General features: G+C 33.3%; 1 protein-coding gene across 3 annotated transcripts in view; it reads left to right on the top strand.

The window, feature by feature from the left end:
• The window catches only part of LRP1B (LDL receptor related protein 1B), a 1,911,091-nt gene that overhangs the window by 1,689,607 nt on the left and 207,018 nt on the right, over nt 1–14,466 (top strand). For all 3 annotated transcript variants that reach the window (XM_017523186.2, XM_037736613.1, XM_037736614.1), the window contains exons 64-66: nt 4,093–4,209; nt 4,321–4,440; nt 5,864–5,983. In XM_017523186.2, coding sequence (XP_017378675.1) covers nt 4,093–4,209; nt 4,321–4,440; nt 5,864–5,983 — 357 coding nt within the window. The remainder of the gene's footprint in view (nt 1–4,092; nt 4,210–4,320; nt 4,441–5,863; nt 5,984–14,466) is intronic.

Genomic DNA, 14,466 nt, shown 5'->3' on the forward strand with positions numbered 1-14,466 from the left:
AATAAGCAGCATTAATTTGACTTAATATGTCACCAAGTTAGAAGTAAAACTGGGCAAGCTTCCAGAATGTCACTCGTTGACTAAAATCTTATCTTTAAGAAATATAATCTCTCAACTTTACCGTCAGCATTGAAATCCTGAAAATTCTTAAAAAGTCTGATTTTTTCCAATGTAAATCATTAGATTGCCATTAGGCAATTGAGTATGTTCTTAGCAATTGCTCTAAAGTGACTACAAATTATGTCCTGACATTTGACTGTGATTGGCGTAGTCAGCTGCTGCTGTTTTAACAATCGCTGGTAACTTTGGTTGTAATGGGACATCAGCAGACTTTTCCTTGATAGCCTTTTGTAGTTCACTCCATAGGTCACTCCAATACTTCACTGTCAGGTTGAAGATGCTCGTAGTCAATCATGATAATTCCCTCGACATCCCAGTATATGGTTGCCATGATTTGGCCTTGACAATTGAGTTCAAAATCCTTAGGCTTGCACTGTAAAAAGACAGAAAAACTACCTATATTCTACCCTAGAGCTTGTCACCACCTTATTATAAAGCTTTTTCAAATTTAGGATTTCTAAATAATTACTTAAATAGGCTGTATTCCATCTCTCTGGTCATACCCACATCTGTCTGACAATTGAGGTTGTTTCACATAGTTTATGTGCTTGAAAGCAGTAAGTAATCAAATCAGTAAAAAGGAAAAATGTTATAAAAGTCATTGCTTTTCTAATATAATCCTAATGTTTCTGAAAGATCCACTGCTCTTTGATATTTTAAATATAGTTTTTGTTTTTACTATGATAGGCAGCATATAAAGAGTAGTATCTCTGTGGGATAGGTATACTATTATGCATGAATTATTCTTTTCAAAAAGTTTATTAAGTTAAAAGGAATACAAAGGGAAGAATAAATTATTTGGGTGACCTTACTGAGATTCTCATTAAGAGAAAGTTATTACTTTCCCCACAAAAAAAGTAAATTTTCTATGATAATAGTAAATAAACTAAATACAACTTATATTTGTAATTCTTAGAAATAAATAAGAATGAATATATTAATTTAGTCATTTGATTAAGAAAATGACCTTTCCTGTCTAGATTTCACTGTTCTCTGAGGAAATTTCACTATAATGACCCAGAGCTCCTGACTTCTAGTTGTAATTTTGACTGAAATTTCACGCTGGACCATATTGATGTGAAAAATTAACTACACGTTTAACTACTTTCAGAATATATCGTGATCAAATATTACTTTGGTGTCTTTTTGAGGCACTGATGTCTAAGAGACATCTGTTATCTAAGAGCTTCTCTGTGATCCTTGTTTTAGTTAAATACATTTGCAAATATTTTCTTCCATTTCATAGATTGTCTCTTTACTCTGTTGATTGTTTCCTTTTCAGTACAGGAGATTTTTAATTTGATGTAATTACATTTGTCTATTTTTGATTTTGTTGCCTGTGTTTTTGGAGTCATATACACAAAGGTTTTACCCAGACCAAGATCACAGAAATTTTCCTTTATATTTTCTTCTAGTAATCTTAAATGTTTTTATTGGTGGCACTGTCTCTGTGAGATTTCTTTTAGTATAGCAAATAAGCTTTTATTTGTAGTTGATGGGTTAACAGCTTTGAATATCTGTAGGCATGACACTTTACTGGAGAGTCGTGATGAGGTAGAAAATTATATGCTAGAGTCTCTGGAATGTTTAGGTTTCACTTTCAGGTAGATGCATCAATACCTGCAGACGATAAGAGCTGCTGACAATACTTAGAACTTCACCTGAGAAGGCAGGAAAACCTGATCCCAGGGTTCCATACTTGCAAACTTACATAATGTTATTTATATAAATGTAGTTAAGAGTGATGCATCAAAAAATCTCTGATGTCACAAGTTGATAATAATCCTTCCTTCCTTCCCTTCCCTTCCCTTCTTTCATTTTTCCTTCCTTCCTTCTTTCCTTCCTTCCTTCCTTCCTTCCTTCCTTCCTTCCTTCCTTCCTTCCTTCCTTTCTCTGTCTCTCTCTTTCCCTCTCTCTCTCTCTCTCTCCTCCCCACCTCTTTCTTCCTTTCGACAAAGTCTTGTTCTTGTCCCCCAGGCTGGAGTGCAATGGTGTGATCTCGGCTCACTGCAACCTCTGCCCCCCAGCTTCAAGGGCTTCTCCTGCCTCAGCATCCCAAGATAGCTGGGGTTACAGGCACCTGTCACCATGCCTGGCTAATTTTTGTATTTTCGGTGAAGACAACAGAGTTTCACCATGTTGGCGAGGCTGGTCTGGAACTCCTGACTTTAGGTGATCTGCCCACCTCAGCCTCTCAAAGTGCTGGGATTACAGGCGTGAGCCACCACACCTGGCCAATAATGTTTCTTATAATACGCTAATAAAATTAAGAATATTCTATAGACAGATTTGAAGATTGAATGGGCTTCCAAGTTATTTCCAAGCATTCCTTTAATAGTTGCAACCATTTTTCTGGCAGGGGTTGTTTAGATAGCAAAGGAGTATTAATCAAAATTGATACAAAGCAAAATGAAATGGAGAAAAGGCACATGCTTAAAGTATGAGAAAATTGTGTCATTCAGTTTAAACATTTAGTACGATTAATTGACAAATGTTATAGATTGCAAGCAAACAACTTTCAACATTTTAGAACTTTTACTTCTATGAAGCAAAGCATATATTGAGTTATTTTTAAAAGAAAATTTAAATTTTATTTAATATTTTAATATAAAATAATTTTATTTAATGTAATTATAAAAGCATGATTTATTTCTCAAATAAGTTTAAAATACCATTTATTAGTGTTTGATTCACTGTTTTGAGCTAATACATATACTATTATTAATCTCAAAATCAATTATATGCATTAAAATTATTAGTCAAAGATAAGTGTTTTACTGCAAACAACATAGAAGATTTGAACTCAAGTCTGACACTTAAAATTGTGCATCCTTAGATGAATTATTCATATTCAGTAAATTTAGTTTACTCATTGCTAAAGTGATGATGCCAAAGTGACGATGTTATGATGAGATTAAATTAGTAACTGTATGTATGCGAAGGGGTTTAGCCTAGTTCCTGTTACATAGTAGATCATCAGTAGACCCTGCCTTATTATTATTGCTCTTTATATACACTCAAATAATATGATAAGATAAAATGCATTGTCACTTGTGAGTTGTCACAATATATGTATAGTATATAAAATATTTATTATTTATAAAATATTGTTCTCTTGCATAATAGTAGGATTATAGGAATGAATATCAGTAAATCTGATTTAAAATGTAGTAGATATAGAAAGCAGTTGCTTTACATTGTGCTAGAGAATATGTATTGTGGGCCAGGCACAGTGGCTCACACCTGTAATCCCAACAATTCCGGTACACGAGTCAGGTGGATCACCTGAGGTTGGGGGTTCAAGATCAGCCTGGCCAACATAGTGAAAATTCATCTCTACTAAAAATACAAAAAATTTGCCAGGCATGGTGGTGGGCACCTGTAATCCTAACTACTCAGGAGGCTGAGGCAGTAGAATTGCTTGAACATGGGAGGCAGAAGTTGCAATGAACTGAGATTTCACCACTGCACTCCAGAGTAGGTAATGGAGCAAGACTCTGAATAAGAGAGAGAGAGAGAGAGAGAGAGAGAGAGAGAGAGAGAGAGAGAATATGTATTGTGGACAAATCATACACACCATAAGCCACCAAGTGATCAAGGAGAAATTATTTCTTAAAAACTGATACTGGAATAACAGTATTTGTTTCAATAAATTTCATTCTGCAAGTTAACCTCTCAATATCACTTCATTGAAATGTGGAGACTTTTCTGTTTCTTAATTTTAAAAAAATGTTTATGTGTTACTAATTCCTACCCTCTAGAGTATGGTTTATTAAATGTTATCTGGAGGGCATTTGAGTTGCTCAAAGTATAGCTAAACATTTGAGTCTAATAGCTATCAAGTTGAGAGACATTCATATTGTGTTCCAGGATATATTTTTTATAGTAAATATCTCGAATGTCAGAAACTTTTTGTTTAAGAAGTTGTGAGTTAAGATTGCTTTTCTACAATATCTATGCTTTCTCCCGTAGCTGAATTTAAATGTCAGCCAGGCCGATTTCAGTGTGGGACTGGACTCTGTGCTCTACCCGCTTTCATCTGTGATGGAGAGAATGATTGTGGAGACAATTCTGATGAACTTAACTGTGGTAGGTGACAAAATTCCTAACTAATGAATATAAGTCTAATTCTCAACTGATTATGTCAGTGTGATTTAAATTCAGACACATTTTTTTTTTCCCTCTCTCTCTACGTTCTAGATACACATGTCTGCCTGTCAGGCCAATTCAAGTGTACCAAGAACCAGAAATGTATACCAGTAAACCTAAGATGTAACGGGCAGGATGACTGCGGTGATGAGGAAGATGAAAGAGACTGCCGTAAGTCACCTCAAAATGCTCTGTACTGTCTTAATTTTGACTCCCAACTAAAGTAAGTCTTAAAATTATTACTATATTTCATAAACTTATACAATGTAGATAAATTCAAAATAAATTGTGGTCAAATAATTAGAAATAGGTGCCAACTGGTATGGATTATTTCAGAAGCTCTACATAAAAATATAGAGAAAATGAAAATATGAGCAAGTTTACTTTAAAATCTACATAGAAATTATGACAAACATGAACAACATTTATTCATCTACATCACCCTTAAGAGAAGCGTCGAATACAACATGGAAGTTGATTATGGGTTTTTTTTTTTTATTTATTTTTACCCATATTACATGGATACAGGTAATTTACTTCTGTTGATTAATTAGTGTCTTGAAATTAAGTTCTTTTTATTAGAAAGTTTTTCTCTATGAAATACATGTTGCACTCATGAAGAGAAATAGAAAATCTGGGCAAAATAGTCTGACAAAAGCCTAACTTGTAAACAATTGTAAATAATGCTCCATTTAACATATTTTAACAAACTACTTGAAAGAATAATAGAAAAATATTTTGCCTCTTTTCATCTCCTATTTCCATCTTCCATCGAAACTCAAATTATATTAAATGGAAGGCAAAACAGTTTATACCATATACATATATATGCACATAGGCTGGCATGCACATGCTTGCACACACACTCACACGTGCAGAGTATGTGAACAATGGAGCACCTGTCAAGTTTCAGGGTTTCAACTGAACTGCTGTCAACATTTCTGTCTTGCTGCAGTTTTATTTTATTCCTCTAAAACTTTTATCAGTAAATAATGTGCAGTCATCCAGCAATTTGATTAAGATGGTGCATTGAGAATAAAGTCAGTGCCAGTTCTTTATGGTTAGCCATTCCAGAAGCTGATCCATTAAACTGACTAGGATTTGTGATGCAGTTTATAGTCTTAGGTGGATGTTCTGTTTTTCAAAAACTCAACACAATTCCTAGACATTTTGATAAACTTTGTACTTTTTATTTTCTTATTCACTTAATGCTTTCCAATTTCAGTATTTTTTCATTTATTAAAATGCATATCTATGAATTCTTTTTTTTCTGAAAAATTTATTTTGAAAGGCCCCAAATTCTTAATTGTTAAAATTACTATTAAAATATCTAATCAACAGCTTTTTAAAAAACTCTGATATTTATCAGTGTATCACTACAAAAATGTGTTTCCTTTATTTTTACTGGGGAGGATATCAGGAGTACCTCATAAGGAATTAAAAGTTAAAATTCCTCATTGTCAGAGTCCCATTCATTAAAACACAATACATTTTTTGATAAATTGTCTTAAATATTTGTCTGTAAAATTTGCTTTTCATAAATAAAATATCTGTTCTCCAAAGCTACATTTTTAATAGCAGTTTTCTTCTTAAGCTGAAAACAGCTGTTCTCCAGACTATTTCCAGTGTAAGACTACGAAACACTGCATTTCCAAGCTGTGGGTTTGTGATGAGGATCCAGACTGTGCAGACGCATCAGACGAGGCCAACTGCGGTGAGTGTTTGTGACTGTGGGTCTTCTCTCTCTGCTTTGGGTCATCTGCAATGATGACAGTGAAACGAATTTGAGCACAATTTTGATGAAACTAAGGTCTTACCTGAAAAGGTTTTGTCTCTGTGTTCACAGATTGGTAACAACTTAGTTTAGCTACTTTACAAAAAGCATGGAATGATAAGATGGAAGAGTAAGTATTGCTTAACATCACCCAAAACTTTATGAAACATAGACCAAAGAGGTAGGATAAGACCATTATCTTCTTCTATTGAAGTGTGCACATGATAGTATTAACATTTAGTGACTAGAAATAAGAAAACACTATATTCATATCATTCTAGAATTCGTTTTTTTTTTTTTTTGCTTCAATCCCCAAGATTCTGTATTCAATGATTATTGTATGTCATTCTTTAATACAATACGGTGGGAATAAAACTATAATAAAAAGCATCTGTTCTATATTGGTAGATGACAGTGATCATTTAAGTCAACATTTGCTTCTGAAACGTTAATATTTTCACTTAATTATATTTACAATAATTATTCCTTAATTAACATTCTAGAAATGGGGAATATATTTGTTCTGTTTAAAGTATTTGATTCTATCTTAAAGCTTTTAACACTGAGATAGAAATCAAGAGCATTTGCTATGTGTAATTCATTTTATCAACATTTATTAGCATTAATTGACCCTGTTCTGTAGACAAATATGCCAATTTGGCATTGTTGGATAAGCAGAAAGCATTTCATCTATTAATTTATTAGAAAAGACAAAGTTTGTCCAAACTAAATAGGACTCCCAGACTTCATAGAAGTGTGCTAAATGCATTTGCTAGATTATACAGTACTTTCATTGAACTTTTACAGGGAAAATGAAAATAATGAAAAACCTTTAAGTGCTCTGAAATTTCATTTATATTGAACCACACTTATGAGCTACATGTATAAGTGCTGGCAATAATAGAATGTCTTTAAGTGATTTTCCTCATACTATCTGCCATAGAATTGTGTCTTTAGAATATGCAACCAGTATCACAGTATCATAAAACTACCATTTACCACTTGTACAATTGGCTTTCAAAATCAATTCACAAAGCCTCAAACTGCATTCATCACCCGTTTGTCCACAGCAATAACTAAGGACTTTTGCAGACTAATTTATATTACTGGCTAGTTTGCTCTGTTGTCTTTTGCATTTTCACTTACCAAACCAAAGTGGAATGATGACTTTTTAACACTGAAAAATTTCTGGACTGGAGTGTTATTTCTATATTTTTCTTGGTTTTTCCTCACTTTGGTATGATTTAACTCTTGTTTTGGTAGATTATAAGGTTCGAATAAATTATTACCAATCACCATAGTAACAACAATGCCTAATATTTAGTTGGCAAGAACCATAGGGCCCGAGAAATAGGTTAAAAGCTTTATAGTGATTGTCTTACATAATCTCTTTATTGTCCCTATTTCACTGATAAGGAAAGTGGGCACAAAGAGGTGCTGTAACTTGTCTAAAGTCCCATAGCTAGCAAGTCCTATAATTGGGATGCGCCTCCGGGGTTATTTGACACCAACATATCTGCTTTAAACTTCTGTGGATACAGCATAAATACACTTGATTCTTTCCGTGTGAAGACAAAAAGATATTTAAATATTTTCAGTAGTGAGGTTGTATAGGATTCTCCCAGACACAAGCATTGCTGTAAGTTCCAGACCAGTTTATATGCATACGTACACATATATACGTACACATACAGAGGGGGCAAGAATGGAGAGTTGTCATCTGATTTGAGTTACACAATTTTATTGTGTACAAGTGCTAATTTAAAGAAAATTCTACATCATATCTAAGTATAGCATTTCACACCCTTATTTTGGAAAGAGATAAGTCACAACTTTGTTTCTTTTTCTTTTGTCCTCAATAAATATATAAATGTTACATATTTGTGCTAATTCTTTTAACACTCTCTGGGATGATTCCCCTTCTAGTGTTTTTATTGAATGGGAAAGAAACATAAAACTTTGCAAAAGTTCACTGTGTTATGCCATTGGACTCAGTTTCGTGTTTCTTTATGGCTAAGAACAGATCTCGTCTAGAAGCATGAGTGTGTTTCACTATTTCACATGTCCCATGTCCTCAGGACTTAGCAGGATGTGAGTAGGCTTGCATTAAGTGTGGAATGAGTGTCTAACCTATTCCTTCTTGCAGAATCTTTATTTGAAACCCATTTTCATTTCAGTTCGTGTCCATACTTTTCTTAACCCGTGCTACATTTAAGGGGAGATTCTCTTATGCTCTTGGAGTTCATCTAGTTGTTACGCCTTACATCTCAGCACCAGTATTTGTATTTATCTATAGTTCCATTATAAATTGTAATTTTTTCAGTTCTGAAGTCCTAACATTGTAGTTTGTTCTCTCTTGACATATTCCAATTGAAACAGTTTGTTTTGATTTAAATTATACAAAGAAAACAATGTAGAAGCAAGAGAAAGGGAGAGAGAGGCACTGTGAAAAAATGAAGCAGAGTAACAACACACACATAATATACATATAGTGTAGGGAATGAAAATGATAATCATTGCAAATATTTTTCAAATTCTGTTACTGAATTTAACCTGGCATAATTTTTTGAGTCTATGAGTACTCACAGTTTTAACAAGGAATGTTCAATCTATGGCAAAATTGTATGCTAATCTAGAATTTAAGGAGGCTTTGAATAGATGTAAATTAAATATAGTTTAGGAGCCCAGACTTAATAAATTAGTCTTGGTGAGGCTATGGATATAAATTTTAAAAATTAAATTAACTGTATAACTTCCCATTTTATTAATGCCTAGTTTTTGAGATGGATAAATTTATGAATCTGTAAAAAATCTACATTTGGCACATTTGGATTAAATTAATAAAGGTGTTTAAAGAACATCTTGGAGCTCTGTTTTTACATAAGTAAAGATTTAAATCTATGCTAGCCTAGTGTTCATGACAAGATAGTTACAAATTCATTTTGTGAGTTGTTAGTAGTTCGTGTAAAATTAATTCTATTTGCTTGAAGGTGTCTGCTCTTTTAAACTTTATACCAAGAGAAAAACATGCTTTTAAAAATGTACATAAATACAATTATATTAGACTGTAGAGGTTGACTGCTCTTGTAGGGCTGTTTCACTGTTTATTACAATCTTGGGCAAACACCAGATTTGAATGCCTGACCAAATTAAGTAGAATATCCCGATTATAGCAGCTTCAGAATATTTATTTACAATTTCAACTTCAAACTTTCTTCATCTTCAGCCTACTCTATTCTATTTGAAGAACTAATCGAGGGTTTAAGAATTTAACAGATCTATGCTAGAGTCACATGTCTGCTTTGTAATCATAGTTGAAACTTTTCTACAATGTGACTCATAAGATGATATTAGAATCTGGATCTTTCTATTATGTTGTGTTTTCCCAGTTTACAGTTTAGATTCTTAGTTCTCTCAATGCCTATAAAATATTTTCTTTTTTTTTTTATCAGTTATTGTCTGTCTGCTTTCCTGCAGTCAACCCTGCACTCATGCCCCAGCTTTCTAGCACCCACCATTGCTCTGTCACATCGCTCCTCTCTGTTGTCTGCTTATTTTCCTGCAATCTTTCATGTAATCTAGAATTCTGTGTTATCAAAAAGGATTTTGCCTCTAAGTTGGTTCAGCCTCATTTGCTGCTTTTGTGCCGTCTTGGTTTATAACCTGCTGTTTGGTTAATGATCTTTAATTAATGTGTTAGCTAACTAACTAGAGCTTGTGAAGACAAATTAAACTTCCTACAGTATATATGTGTTTTCTACAACCTGCCTTTCTAACATGACACTGAACGCATTCACCCCAAAAGATAGAACATATCAACATGTGCTTTTATTTTCCTTTAAATATGTGATTAGGAAATTTGAAACAGACTACTCAAGCTATAGTTATAAGCTATAAGAATGTAACAAACAGATTTTTAAAAAGTTAAAGCAATTATGTGTTACATTATAACATATTTCACGCTGTATGTGGTGGCTCATGCCTATAATCCCAGCAATTTGGGAGGCCAAGGTGGGAAGATTGCTTGAGACCTAGAGTTCAAGACAAGCCTGGACATCATAGTGAGATCTCATCTCTACAAAAAATATATATTTAAAAATTACCACCTGTAGTGTGAGCTTCTCTGGAGGCTGAGGCTGAAGGTCAGTTTTACAAGAAGATTAAGGCTGCAGTGAACAATGATTGCACCACTGTAATCTAGCCTGGATGACAGAGACAGACTCTGTCTTAGAAAAAAACAGAAAGAAATATTTCACACGTATAGACTTGTTATATAACAAGTATCATATACTGTTTTTAACAGTTTTTAACATTTGTAGAAATTTTAAATCATTTAAATTTCTATAATAACAACTAAAGTCCACCTCTTCCCTTTCCTCCTTCTTCTTCCCACTGTCCTGAAGTGATCATGTATTATTCACATTTATTATTTTTTACTTGTAGTATATAAATATACAACTATGTAAATATACACATATACAAATTTATCTGTACTATGTAGCTACACTTTTTAAATATATTTCTATTTAGAATAACATTTAGAAAATTTTAGTTCCATGACTTCAAGATAACCTATGGGGGAAAAGCTTTGTGCTTTTATAAACAGTAAAGATAATGTATTTGAATTTCCCATCTTGGGAAGTGGTCCACACATACAAATATTTTGTTAGGACATCTGTGTAGTATTTTTAATCAGTATCTACTAAATTTAAATATGGGTTATAAATACATGTATATTTTGACTAGCAAACAGATTATCTGAACATCCTCAGTGCCTCTCTCCTGTGTGACTGTCACTTGTGAATGAAGCGGGTGTGCTGAAGGGTGTTGTTAAAAGAGGCTGCTGGGAGAAAGATTTTGAATTTTCTAACATATGGCATCACAGTATCTCTCTATCTAGATCTTTAAAAGCATGGGATTATGTGCCTTCATGTTAGCAGCTGGAAAGGAGAAAGGACCTTCCATCCACACAGTCTCTGGAACCTTGTTGGTCTCTGTTAGGGTTGGTGTAATCTGCACTCTGTGCTCTAATCTGACTGTGACGTGCAGGCATCCTTATTCACTGAGTATGGGTTTTGCTGTGTCTTCAAATCTTCATTCTTGATGAGCTGCTGCTTAATCTTATGTTGCTGTTGATACATGAAACTCCTTGAGCAAAGATCCTTACAGAAGCACATGATCATGTAAACCTCCCAGGCCCAGGTCCTGTGATGAGCCAAGAATGCTGCCTCAAGCTTATATTTCTATCTTCCACCCACTTTTAATGTCACAAAATAACTCCTAGATTTTTTTTTTACTTTCAAAAAATCTTTATTCTTTTAGAATTACAAGAATATAATGTATAAAAATTGAACACTATATAAGTGCACTTGAAAGTGTAGTATTTATTTCTCTCTCCCTCCCCTGCTGTGTAGAGTCCCATTACATTATATTTATTTTGGTGAAATATACATAACAAACATAAAACTTTCCTCTTTAAACAGTTTTAAGTGTATAATACAGTGGTGCTAAGTACATTCACGTTGTTTTCCAACATTCACCACCATTCATCTGCAGAGTGTTTTCATCTTTCCAAACAGAAACTCTAAACCCATTAAGGAAGAACTCCCTATTCTTCCCTCTACCCTTTGCCTGGTAACCTTTACTGTAATTTTTGTCTGTGGTACTTCATATAAGTGGAATCGTAGGACATATTGTATTTGTTTTTCTTTTTATATCTGGCTTATTTCACATAGAAAATTCATGTTGTAGAGAACTTTTGAAATTAATTTTTGATTAACAATTGCAACCTATTAAGACCTATTAAAAAGTAATACAAGCTAGGCATGGTGGCACATGCCTATAGTTTGATTACTTGGGAGGATAAGAAGGGAGATTCACTTGAGCTCAGGATTTCAAGGCCAGCCTGGGCAGCATAGTGAGACCCTACCTCTCAAAGAATAAACAAACAAAAACTAAACACCAAAGTTTTATTATTTGCTTTTGAGAAATAGATTTGGTGTAACTCCTAGATTTTTAAAAGTGTTATGTGCCTCTAGCATTGTTTGTCCTAGAAGCTTGACCTTTTCCCATGATAAATCCAGGTGAGTGTGACGCTCATCTTTCCAGTGTCTTGGTCCATCCCATATCAATCTGAGTGCTGCCCTGATGTCTTGAGGATATGTGCAGCTAATCTTTCCACGACTTTCACTTCTTTTTTTTATTTTCACAATCTTTCAGGATCCAGAAGGGAAATCTACATTTCTCTACCTGTCTGAAAAAAACTTCTTATTAATATCATACTCATCGTTGAGATGACAGTTGCTTTCTCTACTTCTCACTCCGGCAATTAAAAAAAAAGACAGTGGGGCAGTATAATATATGAGAGAGAAGTGAAAACCATATTGTTTTGCTGTTTTCCATTTTTTGGCATTCTATATTTATTTGATCTCAGATGAATTGTAAAATAGCAGTTAATGACATTCTATGGAATCACTATTTCTCAGGATATACTTTGGCCAGTTTGGTATATAAGTGTGACTGGTGTCTGTTGGTTGAGTTTCAATCTAATTCTAAAACTTAAGAAAAAATAATTACATAGCTGTATCTTGCTTCTTTGAAATCTTGATGTGTACATATGTTATTATCTTTTTTAATGGAAGCTTTCAAAAATAATTTAAATTTTGGTATATTTCTAAACTTGTAAAATAGTTGTAATGAAAATAAGTGTATTTTTCTACAAACTTGGTAGTGTGGGGAGCTTATTTTCTATGTGTAAAGCAGCTTCTGTTAATTCAGTAAGTTTTTTTTTGTGCTGCTATTAGATCACTATATTTTATGGCAAATTTTTTGATATATCATGTGTTTTTCTCTCATCCATTTATTTGCTTTGCTAAATTTAATATTTCCCTCTTTTCTGCTAATGATTGTGTGTATGCATGTGTGCGTGTGTGTGTGTGTGTGTGTGTGTGTGTGTGTGAATGTATTCATGTGTGTATATTTGGGTGTGTGTGAGAGAGAGAAAGGAAAAGAGTGCATATGTGAGAGTGAGAGAGAGGCCGCATAATAGCATCTCTTTAGCATTGAAATGTTTTGGTTCCAATAGAACCACTGAACGAGAGTCTATCTGTATGAATGAGACCAAGAAATGGTCTTCTAGCTTTTATAGAAGAAATGAATGACCTACATGTGAGTCATTAAATAAATGAACACATTAAGTTTTTTGTAGCTTTCACCCAGTGACTTTGGTATCTTTTATACATTGACTCTCTACCAAAAGGATGTGCAATTATTCGCTGATGTTTCTTTCTTTCTTTTCTTTCTGTCTTAACAATTAGACAAAACTGTGAGATGTAAATTTTGTTGAACAAAGCCAAAAAGGAGCCTACACATTGAGTCAGGAGGCATACCAAATATTCTAGACTCTGGATTGATCTATAGTAAAAACCATAAGAGAAATAGCTTTTTGCCCCATGGGGGTTATAATTGAGTTTGAAAAGAAGGGAACTGCCGTGTTTGCTTTAATAAGAAATCTAAATTGATGCAGTTGAAATTTTTAAAAGAAATGAGTCAGGAATTTAATATTGTGTTATATTTTTGTTTGAAAAACTTATCTTTGTAATGCTACTTTTCTCATTCTTTGCCAAGTATATTCAGTTCTCTAAAAATACAAAATAAAATACTGTAACACATGCATATATACAAAACTGGTTGCAGATTTTTAGTAGTAAAAGAATTTTAGTAGTGAAAAGAATTTTTAGTAGTGAAAAGAATAAGAATTAAATACCTTATATATATTAAAAAAAAACAAGAAATGTGGAGATTTAAAAGTTCTACCTCTTTGATCCTACCTTTAGAACAAAAATATTGGTGTTTGTTTTAGATTATAAGCTTCTGTTTTGCAGATTCTATTCAAGTATCTTTCAGGCTTGCAATTCCCGTGGTGAATATTCTACCATTTGTATGTTTAGGTGCTACTCAGTTTTGTTTAGCACCATGCCTATATGATTGATTATGCTGTGTGTTAGTGAACAAAAATAAGTAGAATGAAAGATTCTAATGTTTTTCTCAACACTAACACTAGTAATTTATCATATGTAGAAAATATGATTTTTCAACTCTTTAAAAAAGCTTAGACTTATGTTTGTGTGTTAAAAAAATCAGTTTGAAGATCCAAGTGGTGTTAAATTTCACTATGAAAAAAGCCTGTTTTCAGCCATTAGTACTTGGGCATAATATGATAATGATAACAAAAGACATGTTGTACTTATTACTGCAGCATTTATTGGCTTTGTTATCTGCGTATACTAAACTGATGGGTGTAGTTGAGGGTTCTGATGTCCAATCAATCTTAAATTTAATGCTTAGAATGCAAGCCCTCTGGCTTAGATTTTTCATATAATTAAGCCACCAGTTATGCGCTCAGTGGTCATGTGGAAAATAAT

This window comes from Cebus imitator, unplaced genomic scaffold (genome assembly GCF_001604975.1).
Source record: "Cebus imitator isolate Cc_AM_T3 unplaced genomic scaffold, Cebus_imitator-1.0 Scaffold27, whole genome shotgun sequence".
Lineage (NCBI taxonomy): Eukaryota > Metazoa > Chordata > Mammalia > Primates > Cebidae > Cebus > Cebus imitator.